This window comes from Perca flavescens, chromosome 21 (genome assembly GCF_004354835.1).
Source record: "Perca flavescens isolate YP-PL-M2 chromosome 21, PFLA_1.0, whole genome shotgun sequence".
Taxonomy (NCBI): Eukaryota; Metazoa; Chordata; class Actinopteri; order Perciformes; family Percidae; genus Perca; species Perca flavescens.
In genome coordinates this window covers 19,521,419-19,537,045 of record NC_041351.1, presented here as the reverse complement: position 1 = coordinate 19,537,045, position 15,627 = coordinate 19,521,419, and the positions used below count along the sequence as shown (strand labels likewise).

Sequence of the window (15,627 nt, the reverse complement as noted above, 5' to 3'; positions counted from 1 at the left end):
GAATGCATGCGCACATACAGACAGATACACACTTCCACCCTGCCTCCAAACCCTGAAGAAAACAAGAGTTGCAGCTGAGAAATTCATTGGAATTCCCAACACTGCTAGCGGCTGTAGAGTTGTACATACAGTAGCTAATTAGAGGTGAAGATAAGCCATGTGCCGCTCTGCATAGTCTCTCTGTCTTTCCCCCCTCTGTCTCTCACTCTTTCTCTCTCTCTTGCCGCCAGTCATCTTTATCAGCAAGGGTCCTCTGTTCAAAAGCGAAGTCACATGTATCACCCTCTGGGGATTTGATAAGAGGCCACAGTTAAGCCTTTAACCCCATTGTTTTAATGGTGAGGCTGAATAACGCTTTTGCTTTCTCTTATTCTGTCTTTGTCTCACTCACTGTCTTTCTTCTTTCTTTGATGGGGACGACTTACCGGGTATTCAGACCGAAAAGAGGGCCTGCGATAGTTGGGGCGTGTTGGTTCAGATACCGGTGAGAGGAGATGATACGATCCAGGAAGGCCAGTTTAAGTAATGGTTTCTTGGAGTTTGAAGGCTTATCAGACACTGGAACGAGTTTGTAATACTATGAGAATGGATTTTACAATTCAAGAAGGTGGCAGTCATATTGTCCTTCATTGCAGCGATCACCAGATAAATTAAAACTAACCTTACAAAATACTGAGCATGAAAGTGTACGTGAACATATTTTATTGGCCAACGTAGTGTCTTGCTGGATGACTTGCATTTCGTCGCGGCAAAAGTTTAACCAGGTTTGGCTTTTTTTTGCCAGTCCTTTGTGTTGGTGGCAAAGCAGTGGCCTCATTGAAATGAATGAGGAGGCCGTGTTTTTCTCCATTCTGTCTGAACTCGGCCTTTGTGTACTGTTCCATCATCTCTTCAAGCTTGAAATGCACAGGACTGTTAGAATTACAATCCTCAACACTTCCTGTTAGTCATGCACCGATAGACCGGCCGGTGACCGGAATTGGCCGGTTTTCACCTGCTCTGCCATGACCGGCGACCGGCAGGTCAGTCTGACATATGCCGATTTCAGGCCGGTCAACGCTACAATTAACTGACAAAATAAGTTATACGAGTTCCAGTTCTCAAAGATGCACGTACACACGGACGCGAGAGCACGGTCTCTTTTTCCTTTCTCTCAACTTTTCCGCCGTGTGTGGCGTACCTGCTCGCGGTGTGAAGCGCGCCTCCGCGCTATTCTCGCACATGTAGGGAACCTCGTGAATTAACCTGCATCATGTCAGCTGTTTGGAAATTCTTCAGCGTGTGTGCAGAAGATAACAAGTTTGCAATATGCAACACCTGCAAGGAAAAAGTAGGGCGTGGAGGGACGACTCCAAAAACCAAAATCAATCATCAATTTTATTTATTTTTAGATATTGGATGTGAAAAGAAGGAAATGGTTCTACCATTGCACTTTAGAGTAATTTAGTGATCCATTATCTGTTCGAAAAATGTTCTATGTTCTGTGCAAAATGTTCTATTAAAGAAAAGATAGAAAATAAATATTTGCGTGTGCTGTAAAGTGGTTAGAAAAAATGAAATCGGAATCGTCTAAAATCGGTATCGGCTGGCCTAACTCAATGAAAATCGGAATCGGCCCAGCAAGTTGTAATTGGTGCATATCTACTTCTTGTTAATTTACTGTTTTATCGATTGAACTGTTGATGAAGGTCCTGCCTTGTTTCTGCTGTTTGCTTTTCTCCTCCGCAGCAGGTTAAAAGTCATTGAGATTTGGGTAACCACAGATGTATATGACTACATTCCCCTTGTTTGTGGACTTACTATGCAGCAGAAATCAGAGTTATATTATCATGTTTTCTTTTCTAAAGGGAGCACATTCGAACTACACTCTGATATCTGTGTGTTGGGTTAACTGTATAACTGCTTGAAATCTCATAAGAGGTTTAATCTTAATCTGCACAGTCATTTTAATATAAGAGTAAAAAGTATACAATATTTCTATATTGGTGGATTCCAAGTGTGAAGGATCAGAAAATGGAAATACTTAAGTAAAGAACAAGTACCTCCTTCACTGTCTAACTTTTTTTAATGTTGGAATATTGTAGTCTATTTAAATATAGTTCTTATTAAGTTTAAGTTCCCAGACTCCTTTCAAAGGTCCCCGCCAGCTACTTCTCACCTCCGCTCACCTCGCACTTCCTCCCCTGCTGCGGTTTAAGCGGCGCCTCAAGGTGTTTTACTCAAATATCTACAGTGAATATGTTACATGGGCTGTGAACGCTGCCAAAACGTGGGTGACCTACGCTCCGCGCTGTGCCTGAACACCTCCTCCTTTGTAGACGCTGTCAGAGGACTGAAGCTGCTGCTCTGCTAAGATGCTGCTTTTGCGACACCAGCTGTGGAAGACACTGTGAAATAAAGCACGGTGTCCATAACGCTGTCGTGCTAGTAGATTTTTAAAGTTACCAATGCTAACCAAGTTTTTTTTCCTAACTAACTTTACTACTTCATCTCGGCTCCTCTGGTTTGTTGGCCGCCCTTCCGTTCGTCTTCTCCGTTTCAGCGTAGCTTGTAATCGATACCACACTCGCCAGGCAGCGTAGCCAACGGTTGTATGACACGTCACTCACAACATAGTGTTCATGGGAAATGTAGGATGAGTACAACAAGCAGTGTTGCCAGAGGATTACCAAGCCAAACACACACTAAACCGCCCAGAAAACAGGCCAATCTGGCAACACTGACTTGTTGCATAATTTCTGCAGCCTGCCGATTCAAACAGACGCAGTGTAATGATGCGTTCTTTTTGTCCACCGAAGTCGATTTACGAGTCGTTTTCCGGAGTTACGAACCGGAAGTTGCAAAAAGAACGCCACCGAGGTCGTATATACGACTCGTCAAGTCGTCTGAACTCAGAGGACCCCGAGTTCACTTTCAAAGATGGCTACGTCGTGCATCACACGTAGTAAACATTGTGGTTTTCTACAATTTTAAGCACTTTTGTCTTTGTTGCAACCAAATGAAGAAGTCATACACATAGCACTGTATACTGCTACCTATAGGCATGTCGCTACAGTCTTATTAGGAGTTAAATACCGCCTAATTAGTTATTTTGTAGCTTGTGCTGCTGAAATTGGCTAGAGACGCTCTGTTGCTATATGACAACAATGGCTTTAAGCCGAGCCTTGAGCAGAAAGCAGAGCAGTAGCCTAACGTTAATCAAAATGTAATTTTCATGTATCAAACTGTGAAATATATTTGTGTAATATGTCAATAACTCGGTGAATAGAATCCTAAATGTTACTAAAAATGTTACAAAAATCCATCTTTTCTCCGACTCGTAGTATTGTGTGACAAAAAGAACGCAACAACCCACGGTTATTCGTTTTCCGACATGGATGTGACGTCACACTCAAGCTACTAGTCGCGATTACAAGACCAAAAGAACGCACCATTATTTGCTTCATTCATCACCAGCCAAATTATCTAGTAACTTTACAATATTACCCGTTAAAGTTAAGTTTTACCCGCATTTGGAGGGTTGGTGGGTGTCAATTTGAAGCCCTGCTTATAATGCTAATGGTATCAAATTTGCAGATAAAAAGACACTTTTAACTTCAGGCTTTTTGAGGGTCCTTACCAGGTAGGGGTCCTGGGTACTTAGTTCTACTATTCCCCTCACTACTAAGCCCCTGTCGGCCTTAGAGAAACATAAGGATCATAGCTTGGTGAATTCAGGATGATTAGATACCACGTTGGGTACCAAATGGCCAAAAGGCATGCATGCTCTCAGAGGAATTGATGACATGCTGCTGACAACTTTCATTTCCAAGCTTCCTTTGTGATTGTTTGTGTGTGTGTGTGTGTGTGTGTGTGTGTGTGTGTGTGTGTGTGTGTGTGTGTGTGTAACTGGAGGACACAGGAAGGGGATGCTGTGTGGGGACTGATGGCTGAGAGTGATTTATGGGGAGCCGGGGCTGTATGATGCCTCACCACGCTACATCATTTTGTATCCCTCTATCATGCAAATTATCAACAGCCACCATTTTATGATTAATTATTTCCCAGACCTGCACTTTAATGACAACCGCCCTTCAATAAGAGCACACACGTTGCATGTTCACTCCTACGCAGCCCCGCTCTCACAGATGTGCAGATGACAGCTTTGTACAGAACTGCATTAAGAGTTTGTGTCAAAGAGAAAGATGGAGAGAAAAACGGAGGTAAGGTCTGAAAAGAAATGGCTTCTCCTGGGGGGAATCACTGATAGGTAGAGGTTTTAGTGGCAAGATAGGATCTTAGCTCGCAATTAGCAAATCCAATCTTGTAGCCTTGCAAAATCAGTGACCAAGACATGAAAGGGAGATGATTGAGAGCGGGAAAGGAAAGAAGGGGAGGGCCGATTGGAGGAATGAACACCAACATCAAACAGGATTAGACGTGGACGGACGTTTCTTTACTCCCCTTTATTCCTTTATTTTGCGGCCTACATCAGCGACCGCTATTAGCATTTGAATAGCAAAGGTCTTTCAGAATATTTAAACACATCCAGAAATTAAGGCGAACGTGGCTGAAATGGCTGCAGCATATGAAAAGCATACTATAGACAAAATGCATTTGCACATTGGAGGGGACTCCCCTCTCCTCTCTGTGCATTTTTCTGCAACTCTGACCAGAATTCAATTTCACTCTGGGTAATTTTGCTCCGTTAGCATTCCATATGTTTTCATCACTCCGGTTGCTTACTCTGGGTATTTTCTGACTGCTCCTACCCCCAGCCCACCACCGTGCTTCTCCCTCCCTTCTTCTCACCCTTCCCTACCTCTGTCTGTCAAAGCAAAGGCCGGTCCCCAGATGGGAATCTTTATCAAAGAAAAGCACAAAAGAACCAGCACTGTTCCAAGGCTGTCAGGTAAATGGAATTTCCGCAGAGACAGAGACAAGATGTGGAATTACCGTCACAGAGAGTGCATGTTTTTTTCGCAAGGGCACCCACTCGGCAAATACAAGGAAAGGGGAGAATGAAGCAAAGCATGGCGAAATTGGACTTAACAATCCTCCACTGAATGCGATACTGCTATTTAACACTCTTTGAACACATACTGTGCCTCTCATCTGCGTATAGCTCAGTGGGCGAAGCAAGACACTCACACTTAGCATGGTTATATGTTCCATTCTCTGTATGGCTGAATGGGCTTAGTATGATATTGTCAGAAAAAGGACAAGGATTTTATTCTCGGTGTAGCTCAATGGCTAGAGCCATGGCACTGACAACAGTCACCCCCGCCGATTGTTGTACTGCAAGCCCCTGTGGATAACAATGTACAGAAAGCGAGCTGTGCTCCTTTGATTGGAGTGAAGTGAAATGAGTTGTGGATGGTATTTTGTCATTGTCAAATCAGGGCCATGTTCCCAGAAGGGTGCCAGCTATCATTTTCCCGGAGGCAGTGGTAGCCCACAGCAGTGCACGTAAGTCCACAGGCTCTAAGGTTCCAGCAGTGAACTACAGCAGCTGTTCACACTTATGAGTTGCATTTTTTTGGTTAAAGGTGGGCACATTGTGAAATCAGCTGCTGTAGTGTTTCATGAGAAAGGGTACCTGCAGATTGCCGGCACTTTTAATAACCTAGTAGGGCTCTCAAAATTGGCCAAACATGACATTTAATTTTTCCTTCTAAAAAACCACATCGGTTTGAATATATTTGAATATCTAGCCTATTTTTGCGCATTGTGTCCGTATGATAGAAGGTGTAAATATGGGTTAATAGGTGTGGCAGCAATCGCTTCAGGGTGTCTGGTCAGGACACTATTCCAATGTTCAGGTGAGAGTGTGGGGAGAAAGGAGATGCAGAGTCCAGGGTTGCAGTTTAGATGGTTTATATAAACAAATAGGCTTGTGTTTCTGTGCGTGTGTGGTTCTGTAACAACAAAGCACAGCAATACAGACTGTTTAGAAAGAATAGTTACAGACCAATAGCAAAGGCAAACCTAAGCTAAAACATAGCCAGCTACAAATAGCATGCACAGAGCAATGTTAATGGCTAACAATAGTAACTGGACTGCAATGAGCTATCAATTAAAGATTAGCAAGCACAAGGCATTCATGTAACCTATATAAATGACAGTCATAAGAATTATAACAAGCATTTAAACTAAATAAACAACCGAAATATTCAGTCCACAGCATAGAAAACAATAGCTATTAAAATGTAGAACAGTTAAACAGACTATTACAAGCTAGCGGCTAGCTCTGAATCCTGTTGTAAGCTAACAGAAACCTAAATACATTCACGGCTAATAAACACTGACGGTGTGTTACCTAACACAACAATTAAACTTACATTTTCCATGGACGCACACACGGAAAGGAAACTGTCCGTCAAAATCGCCGCAGTCTAAACTCAAGTCCAGCTGATGTCTGCTCCTGATGTGCTTCTCACTTGCTGCTGCGTTCAGGGGCCGTCGTCAGTGTGGGAGCAGAGAGTGCACATGCAGAGTGTGTGATCAGACACAGTGGATACATAATGGGAATGCATGCTCAGGGCATTGCCTTTTTTACAGTGTCCATTAGAGGGCGAACCAATAAAATGGGAGACTAAACTACTGTTTATTTCAACATAATCATTTATTTTGAAAGATCTACATACTGCATTGCAAAATAAACTAATACAAATAATGCCCTATATAATGTAAAGCTTCATATAAATACTGTAGACCTCTAGCCGGTTTGTCCTCTAACCGAGTCTTGCCGTTCCTTGAATTTGTCTGTCGATTTCGGTTTTTGTTGCCGTCTTCTCCTTCAAACTTGTTGTTTGTTTTCTTCCGGTAGCGCCACCCGCATGATAGAAACGTCATCAATACGCCCACACACTCACTGTTATTCCTCTGGAGGACCGGCTGGGCTCATTCAGACAGGGAGCTGAATGTTTAGGGAGCAGCAGCCCAGGCCCAACACAATAAGTTAAATATATATTTGTATTTAGAATATTCGTTAGCCCTAGTTCTTTAACCTAGTGGTTAAAGTTCTAGTTAAAGAACAATGAGCCGAAGGTTTGCAGTTAAAATGCAAGCACAGCCTGGATCAACAAAGTAAATTCCTTTATCCGCTAACTCAATAGCAGCTGCCGAGGTTCAGAGCGTTTCAAATCCCAGCGTCTTCAGTGGAACTGCTTGCTGGCCAACAACAGCTATCAAGTCTCAATGAAGCTAAGTTTCCATCTTGGCATCTTGTGCGAAGCTTCCGTTTTGCCATCATGAAGTGGGCTTCAAACGTTTCAAAAAGTTTCAAACTATATGCTTTTTTAGTCACACTAGCGACTTGGCTTTATCGGATGCCGATATCAGTTGGTCCCCCATTTTGATCCAAACTAAAATGTCTCGAAACTATTGGATGCACTGAATCCAATTTGGTCCCCTACACAGGATTTGTTACCCCATGTGTAGTCTGGCTCACCGGATGTACAGTGCTGGGATACAGCCTGACATCTGGCGCTTTTCTCCCATTTCGAAATCTATTTATATAAGAGCACTGTTGCTGCATCCGGGGCTTAGCACTGCCCAGGGCAGTTTTGATTAAAGAAATACAAACAAGCCAAAGCGTTCTTTTTTCCCTATCTCAGATTGGATGAGAGGTTGGATAACGGTAATAAAATGTCTGACCTGCGTGCAACCCAAGTCAGGAAGGAGGGTTTAACCTTCATCACTGTGTTGGTCTAGAAGGGCTCATTGCCAATCAGTAGTTATATGCCACGGCAAATCTTTGATACATTGCTAGTGTAAATTGCAATTTATTTTGCTTTTTAATTTGTTCATTTTTCAGTTCCATACAGGCAATCACAGCCTCTACCCCTCACTTTAAAAGAGTGCTTATTCCACATTCATTTTCTGTCGGACCATTTCAGAGGTCAGCTTCATCTTCTGACTGCATTGCAAAGGGGACGACTTTCAACTTCTTTGTTCGGTTTTTTCTTCTTCAATTGTTTATTTTTTATTCATATAGAAATCTTTTGGAGATTGAAATGCTTTTTCTTTCTCAGGTAGGCCGTCTCTTCTCTCAGAGAGCGTTTTTTTCTGCAGACAAGAGCCCCGGTGGAGTGGTTTGTCTTCTAAAGGCTGCGTAAAGACGGCACTCTGAAAAGGAAGTGCTCTAATGAATTCAGGTCAGGGTGTTATCTCTGGGCCTTTGCTAAATTGTTTCTATGAAATAGGTTTTGCTCCGTAAGAGCCAGTGGAGCAAGCCAGCAGAGGGAGGCGATTCCAATTAGAATTGTCTATTGGTTCACTCCACCTCAGTTGTCAGCTATACTATAGACCGTAGATAAATGTAATAAAGCCTGTAGTGTGTCGTGACAACCTAACAGAGATTCCATTCGGCCTGATAGACATTAGACAGGTTAGCCAAGCGCAAATCTTCAAGAGCCTTTGTGCCTCGGAGGAGAAAACTAAGAGGTGAATCTGTTATTCTTGTACTTGAAAGGTAGTATTGAGAAGAAAAAAAAAAGCAATCCTGGTTGGCTGAGAGACATTTTAAAATACCAGTGTTATCCGTATTGTTGTAGTAAATACTTATAGACTTATATACACTCACCTAAAGGATTATTAGGAACACCATACTAATGCCATGTTTGACCCTATCCTATCAATATGGGCCAACGTTTCTAAAGAATGCTTCAGCACCTTGTTGAATCAATGCCACAAAGAATTAAGGCAGTTCTGAAGGCAAAAGGGATCCCCCACACCATTACACCACCACCACCAGCCTGCACAGTGGTAACAAGGCATGACGGATCCATGTTCTCATTCTGTTTACACCAAATTCTGACTCTACCATCTGAATGTCTCAACAGAAATTGAGACTCATCAGACCAGGCAACATTTTCCCAGTCTTCAACTGTCCAATTTTGGCGAGCTCGTGCAAATTGTAGCCTCATTTTCCTATTTTTAGTGGAGATGAGTGGTACCCGGTGGGGTCTTCTGCTGGTGTAGCCCATCCGCCTCAAGGTTGTGCGTGTTGTGGCTTTACTGCATACCTCGGTTGTAACAAGTGGTTATTTGAGTCAAAGTTGATCTTCTATCAGCTTAAATCACTCGGCCCATTCTCCTCTGACCTCTAGCATCAACAAGGCATTTCCGCCCCCAGGACTGCAGCATACTGGATGTTTTTCCTTTTTTTTTAGACCATTCTTTGTAAACCCTAGAAATGGTTGTGCGTGAAAATCCCAGTAACTGAGCAGATTGTGAAATACTCAGACCAGCCCGTCTGGCACCAACAACCATGCCACGCTCAAAGTTGCTTAAATCACCTTTCTTTCCCATTCTGACATTCAGTTTGGAGTTCAGGAGATTGTCCACACCCCTAAATGCATTGAAACAGCTGCCATGTGATTGGTTGATTAGATAATTGCATTAACGAGAAATTTAACAGGTGTTCCTAATAATACTTTGTAGGTTGTTATTCATTTGCCAATCAGAAGGTTGGTGGTTCGATCCCTGGTCCTGCAGTCCCATGTAGAAGTGTCCTTGGGCAAGTCACTGAACCCCGATTTTGGGTTCAGCGATGGGGGGGGATGACATGCAGCAACGGGTTGGAATCAAACCCAAGCCGCTGCGTGAGGACTGAGCCATACTACACGGGACGCACGCTCAACCAGATGTGCTACCAAGGCACCCCAGTTGTCAACTATTTTGATAATCGATTAATTAGTTTAAAAGTAAAAAATTCTCTGATTCCAGCTTCTTAAATGTGAATATGTTCTAGTTTCTTCACTCCTCTATGACAGTGAACTGAATATCTTTGAGACATTTGAGGACGTCATATTGGGCTTTAGAAAACACTGATGGACATTTTTCACCATTTCTGACATTTTATAGACCAAATAACTAATTGATTTATCGAGAAAATAATCTACAGATTGATTGACATTGATGAAGTAATCGTTAGTTGCAGCCCTAGCTGGGAGCAGCGCATTTTTTGTCTATGCGACTTCATGCGTCCGCATACGCTCAATCCTCATTGGGAGCAACTAAAAAAAAAAAAAAAGACGCTGACACTCAGGGGAAAAAAAATGTGGACACAGGCTGTTATTTCTTCATTTTTAAAGCTGTGACCAACAAACTTACAGCTACATGAATGCATCACAAACATGTCACACACATATGGGGGAAGCTCACTGCTGCTGCGTGGTGGTGTCATGCGGTGTGTGTACGTGTATATGAGTGTGCGTGTGTGTGTGTGGGATTTGGATCATCAGAGAGAGAGAGAGAGAGGCGGCAGAACTCAGACGCACAGACACATGTATACATGTGCACACTTGCACACTCCCACACACTTTATTCGGCGGCATGATTAATCGCGGCATCTTTGGGAGTTTTAGACGAGGTTCAGAAAACACATTTCAACTTCAAAAAGATTTTCCTTTTTTATCCTGCCGGTTTATTCATCAGGATTAATTCCTGCCTATTGCTTCTTTACTATTGCTGTCTTGGCGTCTTCCTCCCACCATCCAAGGAAGTCACACATTTGGATGCTGTAACAAATCCAACATTTCAACTCATCAGGCGATCCCGTCAAAACATTTTCCCTGGTTCAGACTTTTGCTGCTGCTTTTTTTATTCACAGGGTTTGAACATTTATAGATGAGCTGCGTGTTTTCTCTTAAGAAAGACAAAAACACGTAGGTATCTGTCAGTATAGAGGGACTAGGACACAGAACACACACACACACAGTCATACAGAATAATGAGAACATGCTTTGGCCTAGAGGCCACGTGTGGCCCGCATCTAGAAATAACATCTAGGACAAACATTTGTGCCTAGACAGTGTTTGGCCAGGCCAGTTATTCAGTCACCTAGAGCAGGGTCAGGGTTATATGAAAGCCTATTATTCCTGGCCACACAAACACGTATGCACAAACAGGCTCATGAAACCTGTCCATGATGCAGTGATGGAGTACTCGAGTCCTGTGCGTGGCGCTATTCTCTGGACTCGGGACTCAACCTGGACTCACGCACTGATGACTTGAACTCAGACTTGGACTCGAGGAGTTATGAAATCAGACTTGAGCATAGGGCTGCTCGATTATGGAAAAAAATGTTGGTCAATTTTGAATTCACAATTATTTACCGCGATTACTCATTGTCTTTTGGAAAGACGTTGCATTTATTGAACTTAGAAAACAGTAAACCAGATAAACAAATCAACTGTGAGTTGTGACATTTCCCTTAATACTTTTCCCGTTTGAACTTTTTTTTTTTACTTGCAAAACGTAATGTGCAAAATTATTATTATTATTACTATTTTTTTTTTACAAATAATATGTTTTTGTGATCAATAGGAGCCAAAATCATAATCACGATTAAAGTTGTGATTAATTCCACAGCCCTACTTGAGCATTCATCAAATAGGACTCGGAAGTTGGTTGGTTTCTGACTACTTTTATGTGAAATAGGGCATACAAATGTGATATAAGATATTGTGTATATATTTAGTCTGTAACTGTTTGATGCAGGGGCAGGTCGTGTGTCCTCCACCTGCGACTGCAGTTCATGATGCATGTGCTCCCTACTATATGTTCACATTGGAAAGATGGAAAGGGATGCGCCCCGGCTCGTGAAGTTCGCCTTCACTGATTTTACATCCACTGCTGGAAAGAGCACCGCGAAATGTTCCATTTGTGAACGCACTAATTGAGGAGAAGATTGGGACTGTCAGTAATGTCCTCTTTTATTTGTATATCGGCTCTTTGAAGGTGCCAGAGTGGAGCAATTGAGGCTTGGAATTCAACTCACGCTCAACCTTGATGTCTCGCACTCGGGACACGGACTTGGACTTGAATGCTGGTAATGGTGACTCAACCTGGACTCACACTCTTCTTTAGTGACTCGAACTTGAACACCGGAGAGTTTGAGACTCAACTCGAACTCAGGTAATGGTGACTCACCTCGGTCTCGTCTCTGACTCTTCTTTAGTGACTTGGACTAGAACGAACACTGGGGACTTTTAAGACTCGACTCAAACTCAAGTAATGGTGACTCGTCTCGCCCGACTCTTCTTTGGTGACTCGGACTTGAACACCGGAGACTTTGAGACTCGACTCAAACTCCGCTTATGGTGACTCACCTTGGACACGACTCTGACTCTTTTTTTAGTGACTGGGACTAGAGCACTGGGGACTTTAAGACTCGACTCAAACTCAAGTAATGGTGACTCGGTCTCGACTCTGACTCTTCTTTGGTGACTCGGACTAGAACACTGGGGAATCGTGACTCGACTCGCACTCAAACTCAGGTAATGGTGACTCGTCCCGGACTTGAGTCTGACTCTTCTTTAGTGACTAACACTGGGGACTCGAGACTCTCCTCAGATTCATAATTAGGTAATAATGACTCACATTGGACTTGACTCGGACTCTCTCCTTTGGTGACTCGACTTGACTCGGACATGAAAGTCGGTGACTCGACTACAACACTGCCGTGACGATCTAGCTGCAGGCCCACCCACAAATCACAGGAGGGTGGCCTTTACACAGTGCTGCCGCAGGTTTTGATTGTAAATGCATTTAGCCCAGGCATACACACATACACACCTAATCAATTTCCATCTTGGGCGGATTTATTATTTAATAGTCCTGCGTGTGCAACCGCTGTCCTCACATAGCTCTGAATATTAATATAAATTTAGGTCACATTTGTATTCCAGTGCTGTTTGATTATGCAGAGTGGCGGACTTGATGATTCAGGGCAATTTCACGGTGTTGACATCGAAGTAGTATCAGCAGCGGATGCATAGAGGGATCTTCCTCGTCTTTTTTTGTGATTTCTGGGACAGACAAATGTCTTTCTCGTGTGCAGACTGCAATTGATCCTCTTTTGTTGCCAGTTTTCATCATTTTTTTTTTTTTTTTTTTTTGGCTGGGTGTCTCTCTGGAGACGAGGCAGCGAGCAGCCAGACTTCCCTCCATGGAAACACTTGCAGTTAAAAAATAGAGCAGCTCATTTTCTCTGCTGAAAGCCTGCAGTAGACTTATTTTAAAATCCAATTCCCTCACCTACACATGCATCCACATTTGAACCTGCAAGCACATGCATAGTATTGTATCACTATACTTCTGATGAACTTTCAAAGATAATAATTATCTTGTCCTTTTTAACATTCATCTATTCTAATCTTAAAGCACAAAACCCCCGGCCAAATCTTTTTCTTTAATCCAAATCCAAACATTATGTTTACCCCTCGTTCAAGTGTAAATTGCCCAGCAATGATAACAACTCCAAAAAAAAAGAAAATAAAGACGCCGTCAAATAAGTACTACCTTCACATCGAACAAACACATTCAAAGTGAGGCTTGTTTTGGCGTGCCATTTAAAGTGTGCAGTCATTTCCCCTGTAGTGACACAGCATCACTACCGCAGGCCGAGCCATACCCCCACCATTCTGTTAATGATGTTGTGTGTAATTGAAAATAAATTGGAAATGGTGGCTCCCTTAAATCTACACTCCCCAGGTTTTCAAAATATGCTACAAGTGGAAAGCTCCCGAGTATGTACTTCTCTGTCTTTTTTGTTTGTTTGGTTGTCTCCTCTCAACCTAACGTCCTTCCTTTTCTCTTTTGTTTCTTACCTCATTCCTTTCTTCCTTCCTCTTATCTCTGCTTTCTAGTTCCTCTGTTCTTCTCTTTTTCCTCCAACTGTCGTCTTTCCTGCCCTCTTTCTTTTTCCTTCGTTTCTTCCCTCCATCCTCTGCATCTCTTTCCTTTCTTGTTTCCCTGTTTGTCTCCTTGAGCAAGACACTGAACCCCGAGTTGCTGCCGATGGGCAGGCCAGCACCTTGCATGGCAGCTCCGCCGCCATCTGTGTATGTATGAATGTGTGTGTGAACGGATAATTGAGAGGCAAATTGCAAAGCACTTTGTCCAGTAAAGTAGAAAGGCGCTATTTAAGTGCAATCAATTTAACATTTTCTTGCCATAAAACAATTTGTTCAGCCAGTTCTGGTCGATGGAAAGAGATAGGAATAAATTATTCTACATTACACTGTAACAGTGCACTGCTGTCGCATTATGCTGATCAGATGCGACTAATAATGATATTATGCTAATGCCGAGCTACTGCATAACATAGAAGGTACATTTATCTATCAGAAACCAAGACGATGAGCAGAAGGTTCTTGTTTCAAACACACGGGGAGCTGTAAAGTGAGTTATTTAAAGCCATAAATCTCCCGGTGGAGCAAACATTGATTAATGATCACTAACCCTGTCAGGACCTCGTAGACATATTTTGGTAATTTTATGCTGCGAGGTGTTTGTAAGCGTATGTTTATCTGGGATGCATGAGGGACAGAGGGGTCAGACGTGGTGTGAATTACACTGCACTCTAAAGAGCATCATGCATATTCATAGTAACATCCCAGTTTGGATCGTTCACGTCAGCAGACACAAACTAAATCAGGCCACTAACAAAAACTAATTTCAGCTTTTTGTGCCCCCGACCCCACCCACCCTCCTCCCCTAGCCACCCCCCTCCCCCATCCAATGCTTGGACTTCTTTGTAGTTTCTTCATGAATGAAATTCAGCACTCTGACACCTCTCTCATCGCTACAGGGGTGAAAGCGGTGTTCTCCGGCCACTATCACCGAAACGCCGGCGGCTGCCACGACGGCCTGGACGTGGTCGTGAGCTCGGCCATCGGGTGTCAGCTCGGCGAGGACACCCACGGCCTCAGGGTGGTCGTAGTGACAGCCGACGCCGTTGTCCACCGCTACCACAGTCTGGAGCAGCTGAGTGCGCGTGGCATGGACCAGGACCTCAGGGAGCTGCTGCAGGTCTAAAGGCCAAAGGAGGGAAAATCTGGAAAAAAAACTATTTGGGTTTTTCAGTGAATTGTTTTGTAGTTTTATAGCGTTTTGAGCCTTTGTTCTTAGAGGCACTCAAGAAGGTTTTTGGAGATTGGCGCGTTGGTCAACACATCAGCACATAAGAACGCAAGATATTAAATTCATTCAAACTGTGTGTTCCTAGTACATCATCTTTCTCTAGTGTGATAAGCTAAAACTTCCTGCTTAGGCTTATGATCTTCCAGCGAACAAGTCTCAAAAAAGTCTGCATATTCAATAAAGTGGAAAAAAAGTATAATTTATATTGAGGCACGTTGGATTAGAAAATACAAAAATAGCAGTGAGTTCTAACCAACAAAAATGGAAGTGCAAAGCCAAATAATAAAGCGTACAGAATCTAATGATTTACGTTAAATTGTGTTTAGTTTCTCTCTCTCTCTACTGAATGTTTTCCTTGGAGCGTCTCTTGACAGAATGGATGTTATTATCTCTGCCCCCCGCCGAGCTAAAAGGAGGCACACAAAGATCATTGACTGTGTTCTCAAACTGCATTCAAGTCAAATGTTGCCTAGGTAACTTTAAATGTATCCAAACCTTTCCATCGTTAAAGGAATATTCCACCCTAAAACACTGAAATCTCATTTAAAACAGGAGGTGGTCTTTGCGTTGTCTGCCTGTTTCTGCAGAGAACAATGGTAACGGTTGCAAACAGAAATTTCTCATAAAAGAAGAGCGAGAAAGGAATTCTTGCCCAACAGCAGACGGGAACGTGGGCAGCTACGGGGCTTGTTTGCTTAAAGGTCCAGTGTGTAA

At 43.0% G+C, this 15,627-nt stretch overlaps 1 protein-coding gene across 1 annotated transcript in view; it reads left to right on the top strand.

Annotated features, from left to right (window-relative positions):
• Nucleotides 1-15,215, top strand: part of cpped1 (calcineurin-like phosphoesterase domain containing 1) — a 57,555-nt gene extending 42,340 nt beyond the window's left edge. Inside the window, exon 6 of the mRNA XM_028568049.1 lies at nt 14,582-15,215. Within this exon, the coding sequence (XP_028423850.1) occupies nt 14,582-14,808 (227 nt within the window). The 3' untranslated portion in view covers nt 14,809-15,215. The remainder of the gene's footprint in view (nt 1-14,581) is intronic.
• The last annotated feature ends 412 nt before the right edge of the window (nt 15,216-15,627 follow it).